The sequence below is a fragment of the Lissotriton helveticus genome, chromosome 6 (genome assembly GCF_964261635.1).
Source record: "Lissotriton helveticus chromosome 6, aLisHel1.1, whole genome shotgun sequence".
Taxonomy (NCBI): Eukaryota; Metazoa; Chordata; class Amphibia; order Caudata; family Salamandridae; genus Lissotriton; species Lissotriton helveticus.
Window position 1 is genome coordinate 1,822,633,161 of NC_136067.1, and position 27,312 is coordinate 1,822,660,472.

A 27,312-nucleotide genomic window follows, 5' to 3' on the forward strand; every position below is an offset into this window, starting at 1 on the left:
CATGGGGTGTTCCCAGACCGCAGTCTCAAGCTGGAGAAAGAAAACATCATCTTCCCAAGATGGTCCAGCTTTTTGGATTCCCCATCAGGTGGTGCTGTAGGGAATGCGCCTTTGGTCGTGGAGGCTTGGACCACCAAGCTCTCTGGGGAGGGGTGTTGGGAAAGGAAAGTGGGGTCGCCCAGAGCCAGGTGGAGGCGGAGGAGTCGGGCAATCATCCTCTCCACTGGTGCCCTTGTGCTGGGCTGGGGACCAGGTGCCCAGAAGGATGTCTTTTAGGGCTTCATTGAACGGCAGCAGGGACCCCGAAGAGCTCGCTGCCGGTTGAAGCACGTCTATCAGGAGGTTAGTCCTGATTGCCAAAGTAGGCACCTCGAGTTTCAGAGACTCAGCCACCCTAAGCAACACCACTGCAGAAGAAGCTCCCTCCTCCGTAGCCACGGTAGGAGGAGACAGCATGCCACGGCCTGGAGCGGTATCCAGACCACTGGCTTCCCCCAACTCCTCTCGCCAGTCTAAATCGTAATCCAACTGGTCAGATAAAGGGTCACCTGACCCCTCCCAGTCCTCTTCACCCTCCTCTGGTTGCCAATCTGGCCTAAACACACCAAAGTTGAACAGGGGAACAAAAGTACCTGTTGGCGCCGGATTCAGCATAGTTCGACACCGGTCCTGCTCCGTGTCCCATCAGGGTGGAGGCCGGGGTCCACACCGGGTGGGGACACTACCGGCGTCGGCAGCGGACGTGGTGCCTTGGATTCGGGGGCGGTGTTATGAGGTCGACCGGCGCCGATCCGGATTTAGGCTTGGGGAGACCCTGTGGTGCTGAGGCCAGAGCCGTCGGCGGCGAAGGGCCAAGGCCCCCAGCCGAGTCCGCGGGGACCGAAGGTGCGCCAGCGGAGTCAGGCTGCCCAAAGATGGCATGCATTGCTTTGTAAAAATCACGAAACTGGGTAGGGGTCGCTCCGGGTCCCAGGAAGGGAGGGAAACTCAGAGACAACCCTTCGGGCTCTCACGGGGAGCCATGGGGGGGGAGGGGGTTCACCCGCTGTATTCTTCGTGCCGATGGACGGGGAGAAGTGGAATAGCATCGATGCTTCTTTGACTTCTTCTTGTGCTTCGATGCTTCTTTGACTTCTTCTTGTGCTTCAACTTACCCGAGGAGTGCGAAGACTTCGAGGATGAATGGTGGTGGTGACTCCGCGGCCAGTCCCTCGAACTCCCACTTGATCGGGACGTCGAACGGCGCAGAGTAGACTGTCGGGCCTCGAGAAGCTTTCAGGACTACTCCCGCATAGACTTCGGATTCTTGGTCCGGCAGTCGGAACATGACTTGGGGTCATGGTCGCGTTCCAGGCACACGCGGTGCAGATCCGTCACAGTGATCAGCTTTCAGCCAGAACCGCATGCCTTGAAACCGGGCATCCCTCGTGCACCAGGAGGCCAGTCCAACCACTCACCTTACTACGCACACCCGTCATCTGAGAGAGAGGTCTTGAAAGGAGAGGTCAGTCCTTCCTCCTGCCCTACTACGCATACCCGTCATATAAGAGAGGAGTGAAATGAGAGGCCAGTCCATCTCCACACATAGGGTTGGGTGTATGGAGGGGGATTGGCCGAAGAGCCGGGCTGCAGGCCATGCAGCGTTGCCAATCCCAGTCACTCACGGCCAAAGTGTGCCGGAGGCCATGCATGGCATTGAATTTAAGTATGGTAATTAAATATTACTTTGTTAAAAAGAACCCAGGAAATTCACTGAAAAAACAGATTAAAGTAATGCTATAGTTAGGTGAATTTGTTCGAGACAACATTAATGTTTTGAACAAAAAAAAAATAGAAATTCACCAGTTCTAGTTAGCAGAGCTAACCATGACTTGCACCCCTCCCATACACTGCTTATGACCTCACATATTACATCACTCATGACATGTTCTATGAAATCATATACGACATCACTAATGACACCGCACATGAAATCACTAATGACATCATCCAAGCTTCTTTTGTATAGCACTAGAGCTCTTAAAGTAAGCACAAAATAGCTCAGAAGAATACGAGTCATCATTAATGCAATCACTGAAACAACTCCCTTAGGTGTAGAAAGGGATGGTTATGTGCCACATTGACTCTATACCAGAAACATCACGGGGAGCGTAGTTCACATTAACCACAGATATATCGGAAACCCTCATTGCATATGGTGTTCAATCTGTATAAGACTGTGCAGAAAAAGCCAAGTTCCTAAAACTACTGAATGTCTGTTCCGAAACAAATTCCCTCCTACGGACAGATTTTATCTTTGTCTAACCCCTGACAGTCACCGAACCTACATTGAGAAATTAAGTTGATATGAGTAGAGAAATGAGTACTGTAAACAGTATCCACTCTATGGAGTTTACCCTGTACCACATTGTTTGCAGGCAGTGAAACTCATAAGAAATACGCTAAAGAATATTAAATTGTACACCCTATGCAAAACTACACTATTCGCTTAAATTAAGCAATGTATGAAGGTGTTAATGATTACTCTACCTGCAGCCTTCATACTGTGGAGAAAACGTTACAGCTAGCCCATCTTCTGAAGCAAAACCAGCACATGTACATAGCTTAATACTTTGTGCACATAGTCTTCTACGTTACTGAGAAATTGTCATGCTGAGACGATTCTGTCTAATACATCAAGGCTACTTACAATACTCAGTATGTTGAGTGTAGAATCTTTTCCCTCCTGGTAACTTTTTCTGCAGAGCCTAAAAACTTGTGTGGAACATGCTGGACACAGGTTTTCACCTGCACACATGGTTACTATTCAATGCAAACATTTGTAACATATTCAATACCTCTACACACCTATGATGCATTAGGAGCACATGCGTTTTGTAAACACTTGCACACATTAGCTGTACACAGGCTGTACACACTTTGATAGAAAAGTAAAATGGTAGCCATCACTATGTACACCTTAAAACAAACTAACACTCTCATTGGATGACATCATTTGAAATGTTATCAATGATGTCAAATTATGTCATAGAACATTTCATGAGTGATGTAACATGTTAGGTCATAAGCAGTGTATGGCGGGGGCGCAAGTTATAGTTAGTTCTGCTAACTATAACTGGTGTATTTCTATGGTATTTTTTTAGTTCAAAACGTTAATGTCACTGACAAATATATATATATATATATATATATATATATATATATATATATATATATATATATATATATCCAGACCAGTCCACTTCAAAAGGCAGAAGGGGCCGACACATGCTCGGTGTGGTAAATAGACTTTAATTTTGCCAAATTCCATCTGCGCACAACAACGATAATTACAACAGCGAAACGCTAGGCAGACGCGTTTCAGGCATTCGCCTTTCTTCAGTGCCGGTTTTACTGTCCACGCTGAACATACACCTGGGAGCCTGGTTAAGTACTCGGTAGTCCACTCCCTTCCGAGTTAGTTGTCACGCCCATTTCTTCTCACTGTCCCAGGCTATGGAAGGCGCAGGTCCCAAATCCTGTCCCAACCGGGTTTTGCAGATACCGCTGCAGGAACCTACATGCAGTGATTAGGCTCCCGAACACCACGTGGTGCCCCACATTACTGGCCACGGACCCAAAACTCGCAGGACAGTTACTTTAGTTTACACACATATAAATACACAGCCCCGTGAGGCCATACAACGTTTGAGATTTTGATTTACTGAAACTTTTTCATCTCAAAAACAGCTTTTATATGAAATGTGTGTAATAACAATACATCAAATTAGCTTTTTCAAGTATAAAGAACTTGTCAATTTCACGGGCCATTCTCAACACCAAATATTTGCTTAAATGTTTTTGACCAATAAAGAGTTATTCACTGTTCTACATACCTGCATACATTTCAACAATTCCAAAAAGACATCAAAGCCTTCCAGAAATTTCTGTCTTAATCCATCTGACCATTCGGGAGGCTTGCTGATGAGAACATACCTGGAAATATAAAAAAAACGGTTAAATCCCAGTGGTTCACATTTACCACAGAGCTCCAATTCTTGAGCACAGTCAGGAATCATGGACTTCAGCAAATGTTTTTACAGGAAACCAAAGACTAGTTAGTACATTTTAGATGACAGCAAACTTAGGTCTCCATTGTAAGAATCCACGAATTCTGAATAAGCTGGGAACAGAGATTTCAGCCAATTGGGGAACTGCAAGTTGCAAAACATGCAGAACAGAATAACAGACTAACCATGCATTCTATTACTCACACATATTCATTTTGATTCACTAGCACAGCACCCTCAAGAAGGGGAATGCCCAGAAGTAAAGATATAATAATAACGACATCACTAGAAGGATAATAAAGATATATGCAATTAATATATATTTGCACATAAATATGAAGCTAGATGTGCTATGATGAATGAAGGTAGTGATGAAATTAATTTTCGAATTACTGCAATTGGGTACAAAATTGAATAGCTGAAAAAGGTACAAACTATCCCTTTGTGAACTTTCACTTAATGTGATTACCAACAATGAAGGAAAAGTTACTTGCACATAGTAATGCAAGCACAACATTGTTACTTTATCCCAGACGTTGGAGTTGACATAAAACTTCGAAGCAATGCAGATGTTGAACATTCAACATCAGCATTCAGGTGGTGGGAGAGTTATTGCTGATGATAGGGCTGTAATAACTTGAAAAACAGCACTTGCTGAGCTTGACAGCATCAGTCGTGTCGCTATCAAATACTGAGTGCACACATATTCAAATTCAAGATGTACAGTTGCAGTGCAGTGTGACTGGTGCAATCTCACTGGACAAACCACCTCTCTCACGCTGAAGGATATTATTGGTGGTACTTCCAATGGGATATCAAATCAGATTGTTTCAAAACAGTTAATGCACCAAATGGAAGATCTTACTCGAGAAGGCTGGAGCTTGCGAAGAGTCCAATTTGCTATTATCTTCTTCAATAATTCCCCTCCACAGGATAATGCCCGATATTGTTGCTTGGTTGGGTAGATGTCATTCTCACTCATGTGGACATTTATGTTAAACTGTATACTGTGAGAGATGTATGTTCTTCACTGTAAACTACATATGTGTAGTCTACAGTACTTTGTAATTACTAGGTTTGATTTATTATCTTGAGTTTGTAAATATTTAGTGCAGAACATGTCTGCTTGCAATCCATTTAAGATAGCTGTGGGTGTTTCCGTCCAGTGTTTTTCAGAAAATGTATGCCATTAAATCGATCGAATGAATGGCACATCAATAATGTAAAGATAAGATAAAGGTCCCACTGGGACATCAGAACCCCAGTAATTTAAATTATGAAGGCTGATCTGGTAAATGCAAGAAGGTTGAGAGGGCAAAAAGGTAACCTTTAACAGTACCCGATGTAAGGTATTTACGGGTGAGAGAGAGAGAACAAACAGTAGAACATCAGACAATTGGGCCTGGAGGGGGTCAAGTTAGCACAAATCTGTACCCAAGACAGGCGTATACATAATTGTCAAGGGACGTCTGGCTGCAGAGATGACATCATCTACCTCCGGAGGGAAATTAAAGGCATTCAGCTGGCGCTGCACAATCTCCATGTATGAAGGTGGTAATTGTGAAGACATGGGTGGAGAGTAAGACCTTTCTGCTGCAGATCCTCCAAGAGGTGCAGCCTGTTCAGAGGGCAGATGCTCAAACCCAGAAATTCTGGATACCATACTCTCCAGGCCCAGTCTGGAGTCACTAAGATATCTTGGGTTCGGTCACTTCGGATATTCTTGAGAACTCGGGCAGGAGTACGATTGTCAGAAAGGCATACAGACGTCCTGAGTTCCACTCAAGGTGGAATGCATCTCCGAGCGAAAGACGCCTTGGAAACTCCCATGCACAGAAGTGTGGACATTGTACCGACTTGGCAGTGGCAAACAGATTTAGCCAAGATTCTCCCCATTCACAAAAGAGACCTTGCACCTCCATCGGGTGTGAATGCCACTCTGTATCTGCAAGGTGCCAACGGCTACGTTTGTCCACCCAAGCATTCAATGAGCCCGCCAGTGGTTCACCAGTAGGAAGATCCCTTGGTGGTCCAGCCATTTCCAGAGGTTCAGGTCCTCCACGCACAGAGTCCGTGACCCTATCCCGCACTGTTTGTTGCACTACGATGGTGTTGTCTGTTAGCATCTGTTCCAACCTCGCCTTGGACAGCAGAAAGGCTTTCAGATCCAAGCGGATTTCCCTCAGCTACAGAAGGTTGATATGGAGCCGAGACACAGCTGGAGACCTGAGGCCTCTGATCTCCCACTTTCAAGGTGGCTGCCCCAGCCCAGAAGTGATGCATCAGTCACCACTGTCAGCTATGGGTGGGGAAGGGAGAGGGGTCTGCCGCAGACCCAATCACAGATCAGTGGTCACAACTGCAGATCTTTCACAGTCTCCTATGTAATCTTAATTTGGTAGGAGAGGTCCCCTCAATGTTAAGCCCACTGGTACTTCAGATCCCACTGCAGAACCCGCAAACGCCACCTACCATGCTCGACCAGCGGGATGCAATCTGCCTCAGAGTCAACCTCAATGAAATTAAGGACAGAAGCTGAAAGACTGGGTTTATAGCCTGAATGTCATGGCCTCTTTACCAGGGGGAAAGGCACCAAACAGAGCAGTGTTCAAGTTGGCTCCAATAATGGGGAGCGTCTGGAAAGTTGTCAGGTGTGACTTTGGCACGCTTATAGTGAATCCTAAAGATGACAGGAGGTTCGCCACTATGTGGAGGTTGAGGACGACTGCTATGGAGATCCGACATTCAAGAGCCAGTCATTGAGGTAGGGGAAGATTGGCACCCCTGACCTTCGAAGGTGTGCTGGCACCACTGCCATCACTTTTGTTAACACCTAAAGGGTGCTGGTGCGACCAAATAGGAGCACAGCAAACTGAAAATGTGCCTCTCCAACCAAGAAGAGCAGGTAGGAGCAATGGACTAGCAGGACAGGAATATGAAAATAGGAGTACTGCAAATCCAACACCACCATCCAGTCTCCAGGGTCGAGGGAAGACGAGACCTGGGCCAGAGTGAACATTTTAAACTTCTCCTACTGGAGTAAGGCATTATGAGGACACCGGTTTAAACTAGGACGAAGGCCTCCATCCTTCTTGGGTACTAGAAAGCACCTTTGTTAATAGGACTTGCATTTCTGTGAAAAATGGAAAGATGGTCCTCCATCAGTTACCTGGGAGGGAAGGAGGGAGGGAGGGGGGGAAGGTATGGCGGTAACAGAATGAAAGGTAAGACCTATTGCTATCAGACAATTTGCAGAACCCACCTGCCCAATGTTATGGCCTGCCAACCCGGCAAGAATGGTCGGATCCTGCCTCCCATCAGATGGCTGTGCTATGCTAATGGCATGCTGTAGGGGTTCTGCAGGTGTGGCTGCAGGGAGGTGATGCACTGGGTAGCCCATTGATCGTGACCACGGCGTGGTGGGCACAATGTCTCAACCGTGAAACTGCTGGGTGCCTTGTGGAGGTTAGATTAGCTGGCGGTATGGGCATCCCTGCCGAAGCTGTTAAAAGAGCAGTAACATGGCTGATGTGGCGGACGAGGAGGGGCAGAAAAACCCAAGGAGTGTGCCATGGCCTACTTTCCTTTAACCGCTCAAGAGCAGAATCTGCTTTGTCCCTAAACAGGTGAGTCCCTTCAAACTGTATACCCAAGAGGAACGACTGGGCATTGCCTGAAAAACAGATGAAACACAGCCAAGCGTGGCAGAGAATGGCGACACTGGTGCCAATGGCCAGCTCAATAGAATCGATGGTATCCAAACTACAATGAATTGCCAATTTTTCTGCATCTAAACTGTTCTGTATACCTGGGAGAGGTGATGTCAGAGATCTTCAGGAGCACCTGGAAGGACTTGAGCCACCGATTTGCAAAAAGACGTGGGAAAAGCACCCCAGCAGGCAGCCGGCATTTACAGATAGAAGTGCCAAGCTGGTGGAGAAAGGACGCTTCTCAAGGATATCTCCAACATTTTTTACTCCCTATCTGGAGGAGTAGTTCGGAACATGTTGGGGTTGATCTTACCTGCAGACTCCTACACCACCAAGCTTCCAGAGGAGGGGTGCTGAGAGAAAAATGGAGGGTCGCCCAGGAGGGACTGCGGCATTGTGCAGTATTCAGTCTGGGGGCTAGAGCAGGCTTTGGCCCATGCCCCCAACAGAGTGTCAGTAGGAACCTCATTAAAAAGTAAGAGGGGCTCAGTGGATGATTGCCCCGGCTAAAGGACTTCTCTAAGAACATTGGTCTTGACCTCCATGGTGTAAGAAGCACTCTCCTCAGTGGCAGGACCAGGGATTAAGAGGAAGCCCAATTCAAGGGAGGTATCAAGGCTACTAGCCACTTGTAAGTATGGCTGGTCATTAAAATCCGCTGCATCGTAATAGTTTTCCAAATACGTGCCAAATAGGGAATGGAGAGTGTGTTTTCTGCCTTGTGAAAGCTCAGGTGGAGGAAGTTGCGTCTCCACAGGTCAAACCAGCGCCGAGACGAACACTACAATAAGTATCTCATCTTCCAGTTTAAATGGAGTCTGCATCTGCGTCAAAGTTCTGTGAACCAGTGTGGAGCTTGGTGCTGGAGGTGGAGTGGGAACCGAAACTAGAGGCAGCCTTGAGGTGAGCTCGGAGGGTCCAACCGGTGCAGCGGGCAAACCCGCCAGTGGTATTCAAAATTGAGGGCCTCTCGGCTCCATGGAGCCTAAAGATGCACCAGAGAGGGTCGGCAAGGACCCGAAGAGTAAGAGCATGGCCTCAGGAAACTCTTCGATGTGTTTTGGAGTGGCGGATGGCACCGGAAACTTGTGTGCTGGAATCAGTTATGGATAGGGCCAGACCTCGACCTACTTAGGAGGGAGATCAATAAACTGCGCATCTCAGGAGAGTGGGGCTGGTGGGAAAGGACAGAGTCCCACTAATATATTGTGTGTTTACAATTTGAGGTAGAATGGGTCTCAAAGAGTCAAGAGGTAGCCCTGGATTCGCATCTGGCGACACCGAAGGGAAGGACTGATGTCAGCACAGGGGGTTGCCCCTATTTAGGCTCCGCACATAGTTTCTGGAGTTACTGGCACATTATTGCTGGAAAGTTTCTGGATCCAGTCTGACACCAGGTGAATCTTCAAAAGGTAAAGTATCTACGGCTATAGGTTTCCATCAAAAACTTGTTTTTTTTTAGTGTGTCATCCAAAATACTCAAAGATCAAGAAAATTCATGCACCGCATCCAGGCACCCAACAATAACATTGTCTAGACTGTTCAGATTTGTATACCGCAAGGTACTAGGGACACTGTCAATGTGCCAACACGAGACAGAAAAACAGTTGGGTCCACAAGCCACTGAGCAATATTTGAGTGGGATGTATTTCAGGTAACAATCAACCCTGTGAGGGGCTAGATAGTGGAACCCAAACAATCTGTCAAAAAGGAATAACACACTCAACAACACTAAAACTAGAGGAAGACATTTTAAAGATTCATAATCTGGTGCACACAATAAAAATTGTAACCTCAATAAAAACTAATAAAATGACAGCAGAATTTACCAAAAGTGTAAACATAAATCGAACATAATTTCTGTACACTTTAATAATAATTCTAGAGTCATTCTGCTACTTCTATGCACTACACTGATTCTAGGACAGCAAAAAATAAAACCTATTTTGTGTTTCAGAGATGCCTCGCATCCCTATGTCTCTTTGAACAATAAGACTTGTGTTCAGATTGATAGGAAAAAGTCTGCTGGTCTCATCGTACAGTGGCAGCTGGGCTTTATGAGCATAGTAAGTGAAGGCCAACTGCCTCCTTCCCAAGTAGCCGTCGATCAGAATGGGTGATTGATTCTGCACAGCCTGTCTCGCTGTCTCTTGGTGTGAAAGTTCCTTTCTAATCCCTAATACTTTGTGCTCAGCTGTTATAAAATAATTTCACTGCTATTGAAACTCTCAAAATAAACAATTAGCAGTGAATGACCTGATGCCGTTTACATATTTTCATTGTGCGACACTGTGCTCTTTTGAATACCAATAAAGACACAAAGTTATTAACCTTGTACAAACTCTTCAGCAAATAATAACGAATAATGTCAAACAGAACCGTAAGCTTTTAGATTAAATACTGTGAATATATTCAAGCAAGCTTCATCATGTTGCAAAACATGTACAACAAAAAAAAACTAAATGTGCATTCTATTTATCACAAGTATTCACTTTTGATTCACTCGCACATGTCACTCAAGAAGGGGAATACCCAGAAGAAATTAAATGAGGCATTTATAGAGCGCTACCTTCAGAACAATGGGATTGGGCAACATTAGCTTGGACTCACCCTCTAAAAAGCCAAGTCTTCAGACCTTTTCTGAATTTTAACAGATTGGTTACCTTTTTTTAGTATTGTTGGCATGGAGTTCCATAGTCTAGTCGTGGTATGAGTGAAGCTTTTACCCCCCCCCCCATGTGATTTTACATGATCTGGGAGTGACAAGGTTCCCACAGTTCACTGACTTAAGTGGTCGAGCCGGGGAATATGGGTTAAGATAGCATGAAATCTGACATGGCCATAGTCCATGCAATGAGTTGAATGCTATGCACAAGGCTATAAACTGAATACGCTTAGCAACCGGCAGCCAGTGCTACTGAGTCAGGGCCTTGGAGGCGGGGTTTCGTACCATCCGGTGCTTATTGATACGTTGCTTATTTGCACTGGTAAATAATGCATTACAGTAGTTTAGCCTAGATGCAATTTATGCAGTGACCATTGTTTTTCTCAAATCAAGAGGAATAAGAGGAAGTATTTCCCTCAGAACTTTGAGAATAAAAAAGCAAGAAGTGGTGTGGTTAATTTGAGCTTCAAATGACAAATTGGTATCAAATAGTACACTAAGATGTTTCACTTTATTTGACGGGGTTGGTAAAGGGCCCAATTGGGACGGCCACCAACTGTCTGTCCAAATTGATGAGCTATTCCCAAAAAGAAGAACTTCGGTCTTAGATGAATTAAGTTTTAGACAGTTGTCTAGCATCCAATTGCCTATATGACACATGCAGTCTTGGAATCTGACTGCCGTTGAGTTTGATGGACTATTAATTGAAACAATTATCTGTGTGTCGTCTGCATAGGACACCAGAGCAAAGCCATAGCTTTTGATTAATTTGGTCAGATGGATGACATACAGATTAAATAATGTCAGGCTTCGGGAAGATCTCCGAGGCACTCCACAGGGAAGTGAGAAAAAGGACATAATATTCATGATATCCCATTGGTTTATATGTACCACAGAGCTCGAGCTCTGGAGCTTAGAGCACAGTCCTTAATTTTTTTTTTTTTTTTTGGGTTATAAACTTTTATTCGGTGTCAGCACATACACACAGCTCTACGCCTACAACCCTGGGGCCGGCAGCAATGTAAAAGAACAACAATACCATCATAGCAGGATCATTCGATAAATCAGACCAGCCGCCTCCCAGTGGTCAGTAGCCTCTCTGCCGCCGTCTTGCAGCGTAACTAACGTGACAATGGTATCTAGAACTCCCTGTCCCGGTCTCACCCACCCACGTTGGCGCACACTCAATGTCAGTATGGAATTAGACGTAGCGGTGTGGTATGCCTGTCCGATCCTCTAACCCAATACTAAACCGCCTCTTATAACTTCCCCCCCCAACTCCACCCCCCCTCTAACTGCCCCTGTGTGTGCCTCTGCCACCCTCCCTTAACCATAGCGCCTCCATGCCCTGTCCACCCTGTCTCCAACCCCCTCTCCATCCGTCCCACTCCGCTGTGACCCCCTCCCCCCAGAGCGACCCTCACTATGTGTGACCTGCAGCCAATTGTTCTCGGAGGAGACACCTCCACCAAACACTCAAGGCCCCTGTAGATTCGCCCATCAGAGCACTCGGACCCTCACTTCCCGCTCTTTCTCTTCACCATGGATCGGAAAACCCAGTGCACCCCTCCTCGCTCTGTCTCACCTCATTCTCCTCCTGCACTGAATCCGCGTCCTCCTTACTGGCCGCGTACATGAAATACAAGTCCCAGAAATTTTTGGGTCTGCTGACCGGTGGAAGAAGCTCGCTATAGAGCTGTGACTGGGTGCACCCATATAGCATATCTCTGGACCAGCCACCTATGGTCGGGAGAGGTCCCCGCATCCAACATCGCGCCACCGCACGTCGGGCCAAGATTAGTCCCAAGTCTGCCATGCGGCGTATCGCCGGGTGGAGGATTCTGGAATAGCCTAGTAACGCCAACGCCGGGTCAATAGGCAACTCAGTCTCCAATATGCGACCTAGCTCTGCAAAGACGTCAGCCCAGAATTTGTTAATGCCCGGGCAGGACCACGCCAGATGCAGGAAGTCCGCCACCTGGGCATGGCAGCGATCGCACTCCGCCGTGTCCCGGAGGCCGTATCTATGTAATCGCTCAGGAGTATAATATACTCTTTGTAAGAATTTAAAATGTATAAGCCTATGTCGAGCATTGAGGGACACCCTCCTAGTGTTGCGGCAGCAGTACTCCCACATGGAATCGCTGATGGTCGCCTGCAGATCTCGCTGCCATGCCGCCCGGGCCTTGGAGAAAGGCTGTTTCCCGCCAGCTTGGCCCATCCTATACATCCGGGAGATAAGATGACTTGGGGACGAGTGTTTAATAATATACGTTAATTCCGGTGTCTCGGGGGGCTCTAGCATTGTCGGACCCAGCAAGGTCCGCAACGCCGTCCGTACCCTGTGGAAGTGGAAACGCTGCATTAACGTGGCCGGAGGTCGGGAATGGACCAGTTGTGCCCAGGTGATTGTCGTCCCGTCCTTGAATAGGTCTCCCAGCTTAAGTATGCCCAATTGCCGGAGCGCGCACGTGACCCCCTTCTCTCGTAACGGAGAGAGCCAGACTGCCCAGTCTATAGGGATGAGCGGGGAATACAGTATGTCGAGCCCATGCCCTCGGGCCAGTGAGTGCCATGCGTGGTTCGTCGCAGTGATGGAGTCCAGCGCACCTACACGACGAGGAGCTGGTTCAAACACCGTGGCTGGCGGAGGGAGAGGGGCAGTGAAGAGGGTTTCAAGTACCACATGTGGGATTTTGCGATCCCCGTGTGTCCAAGTATGTAAATGAGTGGCTTGCGCGACCCTATAGTATCTTTCCAGGTCAGGGGCCCCTAAACCCCCTTGATCGTACGGGAGCGTTAAAACTTGCCACTTTACTCTCGGTTGCTTGCCTCCCCACGCCAACCGTGTGAGGGCCTGCGTCAGTGTCTTGAAAAAAACCTTCGGTAATGTCACCGGGATGTTGTTGAACAGAAACAGGAACCGAGGGAGGACAATCATTTTCATCAGGACAATGCGTCCCGACAGAGATAACGGTAATCTGCACCACCTATCCACATCGTCCGACAATTTAGAAAAGGCCACTCCATAATTTTCCCTCACCAGAATATCAGGATCCGGGTGCAGTTGTATACCCAGGTAACGGACCGGGTCGTCCGACCACTGCAGTGGATAATCCATCCCAAACTTGCCCGTCATTGGGGTCAGTGGAAATGCCACAGATTTATTCCAATTTACTTTCAGTCCAGATAACGCTCCGAACTGCACTACTTCACGTAGCACAGAGGATAGGTTGTGCTCCGGATCTCTTACATATAAGAGGGTGTCGTCCGCGTACGTGGATATGCAGATCTTGTAGGTTGGGAAGCTGATGCCCTCGTGGCTATGGTATTCTCGCAGAGCGCACGCCAGGGGTTCCGCGACAAGCGCATATAGCAGCGGAGAGAGAGGACAACCTTGTCTGGTGCCCCTGTGTATCGCAAACGCCTCCGTGACTCTGTTACCCAGTCGGATTCTAGCTGAGGGTTCAAAGTACAGTGCTCCCACCATTTGCAAGAAAGGTTCGCCCAATCCTAGCTTCCGTAGCACTCTCGACATAAATGGCCATTCGACAGAGTCGAACGCCTTTTCCATATCTAGGAAAACCGCCAGCGCCTTACACTCCGGCTTCACGTGCTGCATTGTTCCCAATACTGTACGTATGTTATATGTGAGATTCCTAGTTGGGATGAAGCCGGCTTGTTCCGGAGCTACCAGTTCCGGGGCCAAGAGAGCGAGACGCGTCGCCAGAACCTTGGCGTACAGTTTAGCATCGACATTTATCAAAGAGAGTGGCCTATACGAACTCCGTTCATTTGCGGGTTTCCCCGGTTTAAGTAGGGTAATAATGAGTGCTTCCCGCATGGAGGGAGGCATGCTACCCTCCAGACAAATGTCGTCAAACAGCGTCGACAGGTAGGGCAGCAGTTGGTCTTTAAAGGCCTTGTAAAAGCCCACCGTCAGCCCGTCGGCCCCAGGGGCACTACCTGATCTCATGCTGTCTAGAGCATCCACAATTTCCTCCCTCTGAATCGGCATCATTAGGAACTCTCGCTGTGCGTTCGACAACTGTGGCATTTTGATAAATCCTAAATAATCGTCTATCGCCCCCTCCATACCAGTAGATTTGGAGTCATAAAGAGTGGAGTAGTATTGTCGGAACTCGTCAAGAATTTGCTCCTCGTCGGTAAGGACCTCTCCCGCGCTCGATATCAATTCGCCGACCACAAGCTGGCGCCTTTCGGTGCGTGCAATGTTAGCCAGCAGGGAGCCGGGTCTCTCGCCTTCTCCATAAGAGCGTGCAGTAGCGTACTTGCCCATATGTTGGACCTCCCTGTCAGCTTCTGAATTATATTCCGACACCAGCTGTTTAATCCGATCTAGCGTATCCCCATTAGGGTCCGCCTGCTGGTCCTGTTCAAGTTCTGCCAACTGCGTTTCTAGGAGTTCGAGCCTCTGTCTAATGGATTTAAGGACGCTGGAGTGTTTGGCCATCGCCACTCCGCGTACAGACACCTTAAATGTTTCCCATATTGTTTGAAAATCGTCCACGGAGCCTACATTAACATCAAAGAAGGACTGGATCTCGTCCGCAAGTTCCCCCCTAAACACCTCATCCAGTAAGGAATACGGGGGGAAGCGCCACGTGTAGGGGGGAAGTCTAGGCGTCGGGAGTTCGAAAATCAGGAGAAGAGGAGAATGATCTGACAGCGTGCGTGGCAGAATCTGACAATCCCTCACCCTGTTAGCTAAGAATTGTGTCATAAGCCAGTAATCTATTCTCGTGTGAATCTCATGGTAGGCGGAGTAGTGCGTGTAACCCCCTCTAGTGTGGTGTCTGCTGCGCCAAACATCCAGTAGCGCAAGGCGAACCATTTCGGTTTGTAGCACCGAGGCAGCTGCTGATGGGCTCCTAGGAGGACCTGCTGATCTATCTAGCTTCGGGTCAAGAACCAGGTTGAAATCCCCACCCCAGAGCATCCCTGAACATTCATACAGCCTGCATTTCTGGGCCAGGGTGGAGTAAAACTCCGGGGAGTCAAAGTTAGGACCATATACATTCACCACCATGCAGTCAAGCCCCCTACCCTTGCACCTGCAGAGAACATATCCACCCTCAGTGTCAGCCTCCAAAAGTGTCAATGTGAGTTTGGAACTGGGGTTAACCCAAGTAAGAGTCCCTCGTGAGTGTGTCGTGAAGCCCGAGGCCACGCTACAGCCCGCCAGCCCCCTGTGAGTGAGCATTTTGCTGGTCAGAGGCAAGTGAGTTTCCTGTAAGAGGGCGAGATCAATGTGGTGCCTGCGCAGATAACTGAGTACTTTACGGAGCTTTCTGAAGTCATTTAAGCCCCTCACATTCCAAGTGAGAATTCTTAAGCTAGCATGTTCCGAACCCCTCAGTGATGTGAGGTTATCAGCACCCATTCCATCCACCATGGGAGATTGCGATGAAATTGGGTGAAAGTGTCATGTAAATCGCAGCGGCGCACTCCAGAAGGCTATTCGGAAGAGAAGCAGGAGCCGCACACACAGTGGGAATTCTCCACAAAGTTCGGCAGAACACAGAGTCAATCATCCACAAAAACAGCATGAATTCAAAAACAAACCCCAACATTCCACCCCCCTCCCACAGCTGACCCACCCCAACTCGGCCATGCAGGTCCCCATCCCGCCCGTCCCTCCCCAAACACCAGTTCAAGTGCCCCATCAGCCAACCGCTCGTGGGCAAAGGTAGCCAGCCAACTCAGTCTCAGCTAACAAGTCACAACTCTGTTGCCCAGCGCCCCATCCCTCCGTCGTGCACCACCAGCAACACTTCATCACATCAACCTGAGCATCAACATCTTCATTGTACCCCAACTGTGTAGGGCTACCTCCCCCTCCCCACCCCAAGTTTAGCCAACATAGCCCAACCACCACTCATTGTCCCGTGGAGCGAAACAGTTACTATGGGAGCATACCAATACAATAAATGAACAACCACAGTGCTAATGTCCCATCCCCGCTTATCTGTGACATCATGTCCATGTAGGGCTGCTCCAGTTCCACGACCCTCGAGGTTCTCGCCGCAGGATGATGTGTCGGCAGTCACTATGCCACAAGGTGGACATCTCCAAGTCACTCCTGGTCATCCATATTCCGTTGCTCGGCATCTTCCCGGCTTTCTGACTGATCTTCCGGCTTGTCTCGGGCCCACTTCTTCAAGGCTTTTTGCAGTTCCGCAGGGTCCGTGAAGATATGAGAGTGGCCCTGCCTGTTGACCCGCAGCTTGGCCGGGTACAGCATGGCGTAATCGAGCCCCATGTCTCTGAGTCGTTTCTTGTGTGGCGCAAAATGTTTGCGCGCCTCCTGCACCCGAGCCGTGAAATCTGGGAAAATGGAGATCACTGACCCCTCGAAGTGCAGATCGCCCTTGGACCGTGCCAGCCGGAGTGCCGTGTCCCTGTCTCTGTAATTCAACAACTTCGCTATTATCGGCCTCGGGGGGAGGCCCGGATTAGGCTTCGGACCCAACGATCGGTGTGCTCGTTCAACCACAAACATCGCTGAGAACACTCCTTCACCCAGCAGCTTGGTGAGCAAGTTTTCCACGAATAACTCCATTCTACCGGTCTGAGTGGTCTCCGGCAGGCCAAGGATGCGAAGGTTACAGCGACGGGACCTTGCTTCTAAATCCTCCGTTTTGTACTGCAGAGCCCTGATCAATGTCTCCGCCCTGCGTCGCGCCGTGTCCAAGTCCGAGTGAGCCTCCTCCACCTCAGTTATGCGCCTTTCCGCCATGTCGTGTCTCTCCGAGTGTTTATCTAGTCGTTCCGCCATGCGGTCCATTCTGTAGGACATGGCGTCCATTTTCGTACCCAGCGCCGTGAAGTTCGCCTGGATGTTTAGTTCCATGGTTCTAAGCATTGATTTTATATCTGCGCTGTCCTCCGGCTGTTCACCCGCTGTCTGCGCCTCGTCTTTGCGAACCTGGGGGCTCAGCACCGGCACTCGTCGCTGTGCAAAAGGGAGCTTGCTTTGGGTTCTGTCTCCCTTCCCCATGCTTCACTGCGTTCTGCGGCGTCGGCGCACCCGCGCGGAGGGAGACCAGACCCCGAAAGTCGCTGCCAGTGCGACCCTCGCACTTAGGAGAATGTCCGCCCCTATGTAGGGGTCTCAGCCGAGCCGGTAGAGCCGCCTGAGCCGTGAGTTCTGCAGGCCCCTTGGCAAGGCCTCGGCCACGTGTGTAAGGCCCTCAGTCGCAGATCCCAGTGAGGCGAGCGAGGGGCGGGAGAGCAGAGGAGCTGCGCTGTCCCACCTGTACTTTGCACCGGCCTCCAGAGAAGGACAAGTCCCTGGCCGGGGGTTCAAATAACGCCACGCATCCAAGGTAGGGAGGGGGGCCGAAAGGGCTATCGCGCCTCTCGTGTACTGTGTGAGGCGCGCACTCCGGAGTAGCCGCTCCTTGTACCCTCGGCTCCCAGGTCTGTTATAAGCCCCACGCACTCCCCACACTCTCCGCGCCGCCTCACCGTCCAGTCAAATCCTCAGCACAGGCAGCCGGAGCCACCGACGTGTCCCCTCCGTCCCGATGCTGGCCTCAGCAGGAGGTCCGATCTCCCCCGCGCCCGCTCCCGGGCGCCGCCGCACGTCGCTGCACGCAACCCGGACTCGCAGCCACCTGAGTCCGCGGATCACAGGCCCTCGCACCGCCGAAGTCCACAGACTCTGTATCGTCGTCAGGGCAGGAAGGATCGCTCCCAGGACGGGTCCGCCTGTCCACCTCGCAGTCCGCAACTCACTGAGGTGCCGGGGGAGTATCAAGGGTTAGGTTAATGCAGGATTATTTAGGATATTGAATTGGTGCCGAAGGAGCCCCGGGACTATGCGGCCATTTTCCGCGGCTGCTAGCTCCGCCCCCCGAGCACAGTCCTTAATAGTAGTCTTCAAACTAAGTTCCACAGAAACCAAAGACTAGTGCATTTTAGATGACCACACAAGTAGGTTTCTATTAACGTGTAAACAAGTTCTGAATCACCCGGAAGCAGAGTTTCCAGCCAAACAAGGAACGGCAATTGTAATGGAAACATTGCATTCCTGCAGTTTACACTTGGACACTTAACCAGGTAATACCTAGTGAGAGACTGCCTGGAAATGTGGAAGTACAATTGTAATCTGGTGGGGTAATATAGATTGCAACAGTAATTCTCTATTCTTTAGGGGCCGCTCACAAGCATAGCTCCAATGCCACAGTATTCCCACCTGCTGAAGTTATCAATACCTGTGGCACTGTTAATTTCAGAAGCGAGAATACTGCATTGGACTTCCTTCCATACATGTTGTGAGGGCATAAACTCATTCCAATATCCTTAAATTACAGACACTTGAAAAGAATTAGGGGTAGGGATAGGAAGGAAAAGGGGGATGGACTGGAAAATTGAGAATCAATAGAACTTCAATGTGGTTAGCTGTACTTTTTCATAGATACTTACTTGAGATCCAAAATCAGGCTTTGCACTCTTCTGAATTTGAATGCTTGCAGGGCAGTGTAGCGCTCAAAATGGAACCTGCTACGGTTATCACGGTGTGTTAAGTGATCCATGAAGGTCTGGATAATAGTGGTCAGGAGATTTTCCTCAGCAATAAGCATACGGGCCTAGACAAAATAATAACATTCTCTATCAGTAAAGAAATAAACACAGCCAACAATTGCATATGGTCAATATTCCATTATACCTTACAAACATAACTGACTGCAAAGGGCTCTCACTGGAAGGTTCTCTCCTACTTCATACCAAACCAGAATGAGGCTCTCTCCTGCTTAATATCAAACAATACAGAATGAGTAAAACAGTGCATGCACTCCACAACACTATGATGCTCTATGATGACAAAGGGAAGGATCAGGGTTGCATTTAAGGATGTATGTTTTAACATACAGTTTTGAAAGAATATCATTATTTTTTTAACATCTAATCTCTCATTTGTTCTAGAAGTACAATATGTTACAGCATGTACAGCATTTACTAAATACAACACTGTCAAATACATGTAATTAGACTCCTATACTTTAAATAGAAGTACAGAATAATTTGTGCTAAACTAGAAGCCATTTTTTTAAATTCTTTATTCACAGCTGTATCTCAGAAGCATGACATTACATTCATCATCAGTATTACATCAGCCGGTATTTTTTAGTTTTCTCCCAAATCATAACTTCCCACATTTACAGTTGTATTCTCATACATGTAGACAGCGGTAGTTCAATTATTTATTCATAGTATACTTCGTTTCCTGTTTAAATGCCTGTGTGTATATTCAGTATCTGCGTGGAATTAAACAATAAGACCGTCTCATCTTCCCACCCCCCCACTATCTCCCTCCCTCGTACTAACTCTACCCTCCCAGTCTCCGGGTGGTTTAGGAAGTTCGTATTTCTAAGCTCGGTCTACTCTGACGCTCGTGTGTTCTAATTGGTGCTGTATCGTAGTGTAGCGTATGACTTTCGGGAACTCCCAGACCCAAATAAGGCAGTCTCTACCCCCTCCGTCCTAGCCCTGTGATCCCTGTCCCAGTGTCTGAGTTAGGTCTATATCTTCAAGTGTTAAGAGCATACCTTCCCAATCCTGGGATATGGGGTACTTTCTGTGGCCCCGTGCCTCCTCTCTCCTAAGTGCTGCACCTTCTGCGCGTCCCCATTTTAGCACCTCTGCCTGCCATAGGTGTATTCCCGGAGGCCTAGGGGATTTCCACCTCATCGTTATTGCCCTAATAGCCAATAGGATAGCCAAATCTAACAATTTCAATTGGGCTTTTAATGGCTTAGGTCGTCCACGCAGCCCCAATAGGCAGGACGCTGCTTCTACCAGTACCGGCAGATTCGTGACCGACCGCAACGTCTGACACACCTCCGACCAATACCCACGAAGTCGTATGCAAGTCCAGGTCATATGGAGGAAACCAGCCTCATTCTCTCCACAACAGGGGCAGCTATGGGGGGGGGGAGTCCGGAAACATTTTATGTAGTCGTTTGGGGGTCAGATATGCTCTATGCAATATCATCACTTGTATAAATCTGAACCTGACGTTGCGCGATACCCGTCGGGGGTGTTCCAGAATCGTAAGTCATTCCTTCTCCGTCAATATCCGCTCCGTGTCCTGGTCCCAAGTGTGTTTAAGCGCCGCGATCGGAATTGCAGCGTGCGCCCTGATGCCCGTATATAGCCAACGTACTAGGTGTCCTCCCGCTCCCATGTAGTATAGTAAGTAGACCAATTCGTGTTGTGGGGGTTGGAGTCGTTGCGGTGCCCATCTGAGTTGTATGTAATGTGTGACAGTGGCATGAAGCAAGTACAGCTGTGGCGTAGCTCCGGTGGCCTGCAAGAAGGCGTCATGGTCAAGTAGGTTGCCGTCTCCGAAGAAGGCGCCTACTCCCATTATTCCAGCCGTGTGCCAGGGGCGCAGCGCTCTATCTGTAAGTCTACCCTGTGGTGTTGGGATTCCGAGCAGCGGGATATTCGCTGCGTACGTCACCGCCGTGCTGTGTATGTTTAGGCTTTCCGCCAGCAAATCAGAGCTGTGCGGAGGAGCGGGCTAAACTAGAAGCCATCATAACAGGTTCAAGTATGGGGAACTGTACTAAAGAAGGTTCAGCAACTACACTACAGTACAAGGAACAGCTAGTTGAGTGACAAAAAGCCCTAGGCAGTGCAAAGTGTGCAGGCTTTAACTGTCAGCTGGTCCGAGAGACAGGGAAGACTGAAGAATGAAGTAAGGAGCTTGTCCAGAATACTCAGCTGATGCTGCTAATCTTAGTTTTGGTCTTCTACTGGTTCTACCTTTCCTCGAAGAGGTGACTCAAAGCTGTGTTTCGTATCAACTGTTTAAACATATTTGGTGTAATGTCCTGTTCAATGATTTTCACTGTGGTATTAGGTAGGATGTAGCCCTGAAACAGTCTACAAGTTGTAGATGATACAAGCCTCAATCCTGTCTGCTTACTCTTCTAAAGCGATCTGAGGCATTCAAGAATGGAAACCATATTAGACTTCCTAACATAATGAGAAATGAGTTAGGCCTCAATGGTGTCAACTTAAACGGGTTTATCACCTACTAGTCTAAAATTGGTTAAAAATTAGGACCTTCTTCTCTAGCACTGTTAACTAGAAGTAGTGATGTCTCCCAAATAGGACAGGACAATGTTTGTTCCTCTTAGTGCGTTGCAAATGTAGGTTTTCAATGCATGGAAGGGGATGAAAAGACAGATTTCTAGCATTCTATAAAAGACACACCCGGGGTGTGGCCAAGTGCTTGGCTTTCGTCCCTGCTGATAAGATGAATCCCCTAGTTGGGCTTTGCTCTCCACCAGAGCTTCTCTGTTTGGGTTCAGTTTTCACCTGTGTTCCTGGCTCTATTTTGGGGGTTATATTCAAGTTAGATGTAGAGAATATCTTCCAGCACTTTCCTGTCTGTGGCACATCTGGAAATTTCACCTGCAGATTAATCTCAAATACTTTCATTGCATCACTGGAATTACTCAATGCTGTCTTCAGAGGGCTCTGGTTAGTGATCGCTACAGAGAATTAGATATTTCCTGTTTAGGGAAAGGGACTCCAGTTGGGTCCCGGTACTATCCCCTGCAACCACATACTGGGATTCAGTCAATCTTGCACATATGTGCTCTAACAACTCTCTTTTAGGCATCCACAGTTATATGTTCAGAATCTATGTGAACCTTTGTTTCTGATCATTAACAACTGCTATACCACATCAGAACACAACCAGTCTCATGACAATTCCTCTGGCTCTAACAAGATACAGGTACTATACCAGTGATCTGCTGAATGTATGTCAATGTTATCATTCATGTGAAATCCAAGCAAATGAAAACACTTCTGTGTATTTTAAGCCGATATAGGAGCTAAGAGTAACAGTAGTCTTGCACTCTGTTTAGTATTAAAAAAAGAAAAATCACATGAGAGACTACAGAAAATCTGCGGGAACCACCACCAGCCACATTGAGCAGTGTGACTACAAACCAACAATGTCTCTTGTGTCTCTTCTCTCATCTCCCTGCCTCCCTGTACCCCTCTTGGTCCTCAACAACAAGCAAAGTCTTAAATTTGTTCGGAGAAGTCTACAGGAAAGGAGACTTGTGGTTGTTGCATCACTCCTGCAGCAACATTCTGATGAACATAGTACAGACTCATGTCCAACACCAAGAGCAGAGGCACTTGGGAATACAATAGGCATGACTGACCACAGATGGCCTAAGGCACTCCTGACAAATCTTACTGTCAAACTCAGAGAGAGTTTTTGTACCACAAGAGACTGACATCTGTATGATAATGTAAAGCGGAGGGTAGGCAGAGTTGACGGTGAATCCAAAAGGTAATTTATTCTTTAGATTAAAGTAGGCACCTTAGGGTACAGAAAATGTAGAATAAAAGATGGTTGTAGCAGTAGCCACACCGAGAGTAGCATCCCATCTGCTCAGCCCACATACACCAACTAACATTTCACTCAACCAGACACACAGGAACATTCCATGACATCACTCACACAATGATTGAGCAGAAGGGCAAAGAATACAAAGGAAGGACTAAACATCAAGAAGAGCAGGATACCACACCCCACTCAGGCCAATCCGCAGTTTTATTCGGGTTAGTAAACCAAGTGGGCTGATTTAGAGACCTTAAAGACAGAACTATAGACTAGATTGTCAATGGGTAAATTTGCCAGAGAGGGGGTGGCAGGGCATGGCTCCTTACTGTCTCTGCACCATTTCCATAAGCTCCGACTTTAACCTGTCTAAACAAGGCTCAGTGCCCTACTCCTGACTGGTCACCCCTTAATGAGCGATGCCTTCAGAACCAAAACCGATACAGTGCACCATGGTGGGCTTAATGAAGAGCATGGGTCAGGAGATACAGAGGAGACACCCTCCCCCCCGCAGGAGGCAGTGTTCAAAGATTGCTATTGCATTATAGTAAATGAGATGATGCTTCTACAAGGAGGAAGTTGAAAGATGGAAGAAAAAGAGTTCATGTTACAGAGATTAATGGCAGAGGATCAGAGAGCTAGGAGGTGAAGTAAGGGGAGTCTCGGTCTTTGTGGGCATTGCTCCAAATAACTTGGTGCTGGTTTCTGTGTTGACGAACAGATGCCCAGGTTCACAGACTCTGTGGTGGAGAGACCCTGCATGGAAAAGGCCGCTTGACAGCCGAGACAGGGCTGGATGTCTGGGGTGGCAGGGAAACACTGGCAGATTTATAGGGGTGGCTCAAAAAGTGACACCTACTGCATACTATGTTGTAAATGCGGAATGGGTCAATCGCTACATTGGCTCCAGAACCTATTTGTGCTGCAGTGATGAGGGGCTGCACTACTCCATTAAAAACTTTGGCGCCCCCAGTCCATAGGGTGCTATATCTGTGAGTTTACATCCATAGCACACAACCACATTAACCCAGGGAGAAAGCACCTCCCCATGGTGGTGGAGGCCTAGCTCCCCTGCTACTGCAGAACTATGAGGCTGACCATTCTGTGGGGTAGGGTGGTGGGTGAAAGTGACGAAAGAACGGTCAGTCCCTTCTGCGAACTAGCAGAAGAAGATAAACCTGGTAGTAGCCCAAACCACTAAAAAGGGCTAAGTAAAAAGTAGATCGAGCTCATAGGGTCATCTCGCTGTCTCAGTCTAGTAACTCTTTCCCTCACATCCTAGCAAGACTGAATTATTTTAGGAAAACCTTCAAACTGGCAATAGACTTCCTGGGTTAAAAGCATACTGCCTGCTGATAGGTCGGGTTGCTCTTTATCATCTTCCATGGGATTAACAGGTGAATAAGAACCAAATTGTTCAGAGGAATGCAAAATTCTAAGTATTGAAACCGAGGAGGACCTCATTCTGGAGTCAACAGTAATAGTATCAAAATGACAATAGAGGGAGGTCACTGGACTGTGGAAGAAAGTTACTAAGACATCACAGAGACACAGGAAAAAAGAAGCAATGTACTTCAATTTCAAATTTCAACTTTATTCAGCCATGGGAGACTGGAATACTAGTTTTAAACTGTTTTAAAGCAATGGCAAAGCCAACCCTCCCTCTGTGATATGTGCAAGGCCTACCGAGCCCTAGGGGAGAGTGCACCATTTAAAATTGTAAGCACATATATTTTACATGATCTGGCAGAAAAAACGCAAAACTGTTGTTTTTACTGTGAAGAGACTTGGTCACCCCAGTGGTAAGTAAAGAGTTACACCCTGGCCCATCAGTTGTAGTAACTTCTGAATGGTGCAACCTAAGTTGAAGGTATCAAACATCTAGTTACATTAACTACAACTTGATTTCCACGTTGAAATGAATGTAACGCCTGCCACTTTCATAAAGTTGCCACTTTCTTGCCATAAATCTCCCATGACCTTAACGGTTGCACAAGGCACCTGTCTCCAAGACCCATTTCTGCCCTCCTGGGGATATGTGCTAACAGGATTGTAGATAATAGGGCCCTGCACGGGACAGCGGTTTTACCTCCCTCTTGTAGGAAGTCACACAAGTGTTGGCCAAACCACAAACTTCAAAACTGAAACCGCCTTTGAAGAGCATATGAGGAGTACTTGGAAGAGAGGCAGCCCATTGTTTAAACAAATTAGCTGGCACCCATCAGTTTTCGAGGGGCAGGTATCACCCTTTGTAGCCACACCTCTGGGTTGGGCTAGGGAGCTCTGGACCAAAGAGTGTGGTTCTGCTATGCTGGGGAGCGGGCTGAATGGTGCATCTTGGGATAGCCAGATGCCACACTTCCCAGGAAGTAGTCATCAGGAGGGAGGAAACCTGGTAGCATATTGGCTACCAACTGCACCCTACCTTGAGCTCATGTTTTGAGCATAAATAAGGCACCCCTGGCAACCAAAACTCCGATCTAGTCTACACTGGAAGAAGGACTGCCGAGCCACATCAGGCAACTGGTAAATAGAGGCTGCACCAGCGTGGGCTGCACCTGCTGAACCTGGTGGCTAGCAAAGAAGAGGAACAATGGCAGCTGTGTCTTGCTCGTGGAGAAGTCGTCTCTGGAGCCCAGCTAAAGCAAAGAGACTATAAGGATCCTTGGGCTGACCTCCTGTTCACAGCGTAGGGCCACAACAGCTGAGAAGCCTGCTGGGGCAAGGTGGTAGCCCAGAATCTTCAGACCGCTTCCGGGCAACACCTGATGCCTAAAATTGCATCCGAGTTCAGTGAGCCCTGGAGAGTCTTCGTAGTGCAGCGTGGTAGCCCACATGCTGAATTATCGCTCCAGGGAAGGATTTGGCTGAGACCACAATACTAGGTGCCATGTAGATCACTGGGGGCTGGACTTCTACCAGTACCCCTGAGGAGTTCAAGGGGCGTCAACCGTGTGAGCCACAGATACCCAGGGTTGAGCTGAAGGCTTGACAAACAAAACCTACTGGTACTAAAGGGATTGGTAAGTTTATTACACACAGAGGTCGCACAACCACACCATAAAAAACACCCCATTTCTCATTGGTGCCTAGCAGTGGGATACAAAACATATATTTAACAGTATATAACAATTGTTGAAGTCTGAGACCACTAAGAATCCAATAAGTGGACACCTAGAAAAGAATTTCTTGTGCCTCTCAATCAGTTGTTGTTGACTTAAAAAGGATTATTCCACAGGATTGCAAAAACTTTTCAAAGAGTTGAGACATGTTGGAAAATGATGTGGCAAAGTTCTTGAAGAATCCAAAAGCAAGGAAAAATTGAGCTTGGCATGGCTAACCTGTCCTTGTTCAATAGAGATGTGCTGAGGGCCTTTTGTAAGGACGGGAAGATCAACAAGGACCTCAGGATTATCCTGGACACCAACCTCTTCATGACCAAACAGATCAACGCAGTCTCCACATCATGTTTCCACATCCTGTGTATGCTATGCAAGATTTTCAAGTGGATCCCACTGAACACAAGACAACTGGTCACCCACATTTTCATGACAAGCAGACTTGATTGCGAAAACGCCCTCAACATTAGAATCCCAGCCCATGTCCTAAGCCGGCACCAAACCACCCAGAATGCCACCGCTAGACTCATTATGAACATCCTGCGAAATAACCACATCTCTCCACACGGCAACAATCTCCACTGGCTCCAAGCCCAGGAAAGATTCAAGTAAGTCAATTCAATAAATCTTTATTCGGTAAACAAAGTCACCAAAAAAGAATCGATGTCGAAAAACAGTAATATCAAATTCATATACAATAAAAACAGACGATTAAAACACTCATAAAAACAAGAGCATAAAACAATGAACCTGGTCTTGACTTCTTAGACACCCAAACAGCATTAAAAAAAAGATAAAACTGTAAAAATCACCCGGTCAGTGGGAAGCATCAGAAGTTACATCAGGGCAGGTCTAACTTGTTTAAAATTCAAAGATTTCAGCAAGGGGTATAAAAACTGCTTGCTTGGCCAGCTACAGAAAGGGCAAAACATTATAAAAATGGAGCACATCCTGCAGAGACAGAATGTCGCAGCCACAGGGTGCCCTTTTCCTCAGCCCGAATCCACTCACAAGGAGATGCTAGCATGTGATTCAATTTATCAAACTTGAACCTGGTCAATAAGAACCTGTCATGCTCTGAGCGAATCAAACACAAATACGGTTCAATCCCCTGCACAGTTTTTAAAAGCATGTGACCCTAACACAAGGCTTCTGGAGTTCTAAACCTTCTCTCTCCAAACGGGTCCATTCCAAGAACAACCTTTTGACACTCCCCAGCTCCTGGGCGGAAAGTGAGGTAGGATTGGTAAAAAGATCTGGCCTACCTATAGAAAACAAGGCTGCCTTAACATGAGCAATCCAAGATATACTAGATACCCGCTCCATCGCCAAACAGTCTTCAAGAATCGAACGGCTTAACTTCAGCTCC

General features: G+C 47.7%; 1 protein-coding gene across 2 annotated transcripts in view; it reads right to left on the reverse strand.

Moving 5' to 3' along the window:
- Positions 1-27,312, reverse strand: part of UBR2 (ubiquitin protein ligase E3 component n-recognin 2) — a 1,610,484-nt gene that overhangs the window by 1,232,273 nt on the left and 350,899 nt on the right. For both annotated transcript variants that reach the window (XM_078649714.1, XM_078649715.1), the window contains exons 12-13: positions 18,876-19,039; positions 3,876-3,975 (exon numbers count right to left, since the gene is read on the reverse strand). In XM_078649714.1, the coding sequence (XP_078505840.1) occupies positions 3,876-3,975; positions 18,876-19,039 (264 nt within the window). The remainder of the gene's footprint in view (positions 1-3,875; positions 3,976-18,875; positions 19,040-27,312) is intronic.